The 4,766-nt window shown below is 31.1% G+C and overlaps 1 protein-coding gene across 1 annotated transcript; it reads left to right on the forward strand.

Annotated features, from left to right (window-relative positions):
* Positions 1 to 485: 485 nt before the first annotated feature.
* LOC132740788 (uncharacterized) lies at positions 486 to 3,192 on the forward strand (the record flags this gene model as incomplete). The annotated part of the gene is made up of 5 exons (XM_060728775.1): positions 486 to 679; positions 1,425 to 1,617; positions 2,000 to 2,101; positions 2,287 to 2,376; positions 2,671 to 3,192. Coding segments are annotated over 5 exons (843 nt in total), but the record flags the coding sequence as incomplete, so codon positions are not given.
* Between the last annotated feature and the right edge of the window lie 1,574 nt (positions 3,193 to 4,766).

The following is a 4,766-nucleotide window of genomic DNA, read 5'->3' on the forward strand; positions in this document are numbered from 1 at the left end:
AAAACAAAAAAGGAAAGCTGTTTTTTCATGAGCATTAAAGTTTTCGGATCATTTTTTTTTTCAATATAAATAACAAACAAAAGTACAGATTGCTAATAATATGTGATCTATAAGAATTTATTTTATTTGTTCTGTATAAGTTAGAGCAAAAGTAATTGAAAAAAAAACATTCAGGAGAATAAACAATGCATGTATAAAAGCGCAAACTTGTCATAATGAGTAAAGAAACTATGTAATTTATTGTATAAACTAATCATAATATCTATAGAATTTGTTGAAAGCCTTAAATAATCAAGTGAAATGTAGCCCTTTTTCTTTTTTAACATGAAAATGGTACATAACTTTGTGAAAAGTAAGGATTAGAGGAACATGACATATTAACTGATCGTTTATGTCTTGAGACATGTACTGTATTTAAATAGGATGACTTAAAGTTACACCAACATGTTTGCAATCAAAACTTTATAAATATTAATATATTTTAGGTATACAATCGTAAAAGTTTTACTTTTTCTTCCCATGAACAGAAAGGTGAAGAATTTAGTCAACACTATGAACAAAAGCCCATCACTGGTCAGAACATCAACCAAAAGCAAGATGATACGAAGAGACAGTCGGACAGACCACGAGGGTCACATCAGATTGATGCACGTGAAGAATATAAGAAAAATCAAGACAGGTAAATAATTATCGGAATCATAATATATATTGATATTTCACTCACGACATTTTTACACAATGTGTTATCCAATGTTCTGAAATTAGTACAGGTGTGTATTTTAATAAAGTTCTTTCATACTTAGTTTATACAAATTTATTTTGTTCGATTGTGTAGGAAGCTATATTGAAACACGTTCGAACCAACCAGTGCTAAGTAAGTAATGAGTGTGGATGTCTTGCTTACGGAAACAACGGGATTTGAACTCACGCGGCCAGCAGTCCTTAGATAACTAGTCCAACACGTTAACCACTCGCCTGCGCCTCCACCTTGGTAACATAACATAACATAGGTTTATAAATAAATCGTATGCAAACAGTACTTTGATTAAACAATAAGATTTTACATGCATGCATAAAAGTATGTAATGAGAGCATATACAAGAAATGAGAAATGCATCAATGTAACGAAGATAAATACATAGCCTACATATATGTGGTAGATTTTAGAGTTTCAGCATTGATATTTCTAAATATTCATATGCAGTTATGTTTATAAAAATGTTAAACATGATAATTCCTATTTGATATAATACAGTATTTGAATTTAGTAGTTAACATTTTCATATATCAAACATTGGAAATAGAAATTATAAAAGAAATATTTAATAGATCACGCTTGTAATATAACAATTGCTTTTTTCACAATTTGTACAAGTATATTTGGCTAAATAAGAGGGGTTGTAATATTTGTTTTTAACTCTCAGTAAACAAGCAAGCCATGCACTGAGGCTAAACAACCCTGACATTGCTGACCTGAGTGATGCGAACAGACCAACCAAAATAGCTGAAAAATTTTCCGAGCTCTATGATAATGAGTGGACAGAGGCGTTTGAATCACTTTCTAAAACAGAGAGTTCGGAAAAAAGAAACATTGAAACCCTCCTTAACATTGTCACGGTAACAACATATTTAGACTAATCTTAATTTCTTTTGATCGACTTTTTACTTTTGTCATATTCTTGAATAGTGTTGATATCATCTTTATGCAGAAAAGACACAAGACTGGCGTTCAAAAGTTTCGTTTCTATATTTCTAGATTTTTGTCTTAGTGAGAACTGATACAGATAGCCCGAACATATGTGGGTATAAAAGCACAAGACGATACTACTATTCCATAACATTGACTTAAGACGTTCATGTAACATTATTGTGGTGTTATAATATTAAGAAAGTATTGCTAAATACCATTATGAGTAATCTTTATTTATTGATAAACTGAAAATGTGTAATATAAATTCATGTTCTAAGAGACGTAAAATCCTGATTACTTTTACTTTAGGGTGCGTATGAGTTTTGTCGGGTAGAAGCAGATAGGCAAATTGACAATCTACAATCAAACTGTATAGAAGTTTTTAAAGGAGAAAAACTATCGTCATCCCGAGTAAGACCTGATTTTCTGTTAGCTTTCAAACGAATTAATAATCAAGTGTGTTTATTTAAATAAATTTGTTTTGTTAACAAAAGCCTTTGGAATAAACCTCATAGGCGAGTATCATAAGTTATTATAGTTCTCATTTTACATAAAACGTCATATAATTAATTCATTAATATTTTATTTAATTCTAGAAGTATACAGATCCGCCAAATGATAAAGGTAGAGAATACCTAGTTGAATACAGGAAAGGTATCGCCCAATGTTCTTTGCAATATCTGACGGTAATGTATCTCATTTGGAAGTTTGAGTTTAAAGATCGTTTTCAAACTGAAGCTTTAGAGGTTCTATACATATATGTTATGTGGGAGTCACTCGTATCAATTAAATCACCACACGTCGCTACTGTTATAGATATTTACACTATTCAATGATATAGGTATATTAGAACAAAAACAATACTTGATGTATCAATTATTTCATTAATCAATTTTAATTGCTAATTTACATAATAAACGATACTTACTTTCATGGTTTATGTCAGTCCTTAAATTAATTACGTATCTTTAAATTTGAAGGAGAAGTTTAAGAGTCAGATGAAAATCAAATACAGTGACGAGAGAATAATAGCTTATGTAGATAAAGCCGTCGAGCTGACATGGTGGATGGCGGTTCAAGACCCTCCAGTTTACATGTGCCCGACTACAACACATTTCGATAGCAATCTTTACAAGCCTTATACGCGGTCTGGCAAGACACCAGACTTCTTTGTGTGGCCTGCTCTCAAATTATATAAGTATGGTGGACTACTTATGAAAGGCGTGGTACAATACAAGAACTAAGAAAGGATACACAGATTCCATGGCATGTTTTATGTCGGTAGTGAGAAATGTTCCGTCCATGACGTTTGTAAATAGCAATTTAGCATAATGACAAAAATGGATTTGTTTGATAAGTTAAGATTTTCTTATGCGTTACAATTGTTAACACGATTCTAACGAGGAAAAATAATGACAATTATGGTAGATAGCATTGTAGATGTTGTAGTATAAATTGCATATAAATTGTGTATTAATTGTGTATTAATATTGTAAAGTTTGCAGACTTCTTGTTGATTATTAACCAAAATGTGGCCGCTTTAAAAAAAGTAAATGCCAGAGACTAATTAAATATTAAATGACTTCTTGTCCCAAACATTACGATTATTTACGTTTCAAATGACTGGATGTCACTGTGTTCAAATTCAATATATTTATACACTTATTCATTCTTAGAGAATGGATGAAAAGAATAGGCATGATACTTAAAATGAAATACTAAAAACAAAAATCCAGAACACTCGACTTTTTCCATCTGCACCTCAAGTTCACACAAATAATTTACTTTATATTCAATTAACTATAGGAAGCGTATGCCGGAGTAACATTAAATTTTGACCCTGTTGAAAAAATGACCACAAGAGTCAATTCTAAACTCTAGGTAATTTTTCAACATTGAGAATAGACCGTGTCAACATTTTAACTAAATTTTGATCAAAAATTCGTTTACATTTAATTAGTTTTTAAATTTTGATCGAAAATGGGGTCATTTTTAACGGATTAAATTGAAATTAAAAGTTATTTATGGTCAAATCGTGATAGACACACACTTGAACCAAAAACTTGAAACAAAAACACCTACAAGCTTCTAAGAAATGACTTCACAATGCCAAGTCCAGGCTCAAACTGACAACTCCTCCGAAATCGGCAATATCATTTAAATTATGGTGGACAGGGAACTGTTAACTAAATCTAAAGATCCCTAACTACTAAAAGTCATTGTTTATTTTTTGGAATAAAATATGCATTTTTACAAAAAAGTATTAATGATTAAAATAAACAAAGTTAGCACCGGTGTAAACGGTAGATAATCCTGTCCTAGATGCAAGAAAAGATTTTCCAACACTGCTATTTTTAATAACATTGAAGGATTTTTCTATCTGGTTAGTGAGAAAAAGAGATAAATGACGTATTGGCTCGCTATGTTAACTTGTGTTTAGTGTGGATAAGATAAATACAGTAAACTCCGCTTATAACGAACCATTCGGGACATTCAAAGTCAGTTCCTTATATCCGGAGTTCCTTGTAAGCATATAGCGAGTTAGTTCCTTGTATAGCGAACAGATTTACATATAGTGTTAATCTGTGCCAATGAAAACGAAAGTTAAAAATGCAGGATCTATTTACGGATAGCCGATATTTTTTGGAGCTTTGACCCCGAGAACAGGGGCCAATTTCGACCTCAGGACCATGACTTGGACAATCTTGGTAGAGATCCATAAGCTGATGTTTAATGCAAATATCTAACCTTTAGATTCAATTGATATACATGTAATGGTCAATATCTATCAATATCAAAGTCATAATATTTCACAGGAAAACTAATTAACAATCAGTGACAATGATTGGAGAAAACAACATTCTGCTGGGACTTTAAACTCACTTAAATTATAATCGTATATAAGGTTCATGTCATGCGAGAGAAAAACTTAAAGTACATTTACTTTATTCTGTTTTATCAAAGATTATAGTTTTCTAATTCGAATATCAACGTTTAATTTTATATATTAAAAGAAATGCTATCGTAAGAGTGTCATACAGGCTTGTAAGTTATAATAACTGTACTGAATTGTTAC

This window comes from Ruditapes philippinarum, unplaced genomic scaffold (assembly GCF_026571515.1).
Source record: "Ruditapes philippinarum isolate M1 unplaced genomic scaffold, ASM2657151v2 ctg20972_1_1_1_1, whole genome shotgun sequence".
NCBI lineage: Eukaryota > Metazoa > Mollusca > Bivalvia > Venerida > Veneridae > Ruditapes > Ruditapes philippinarum.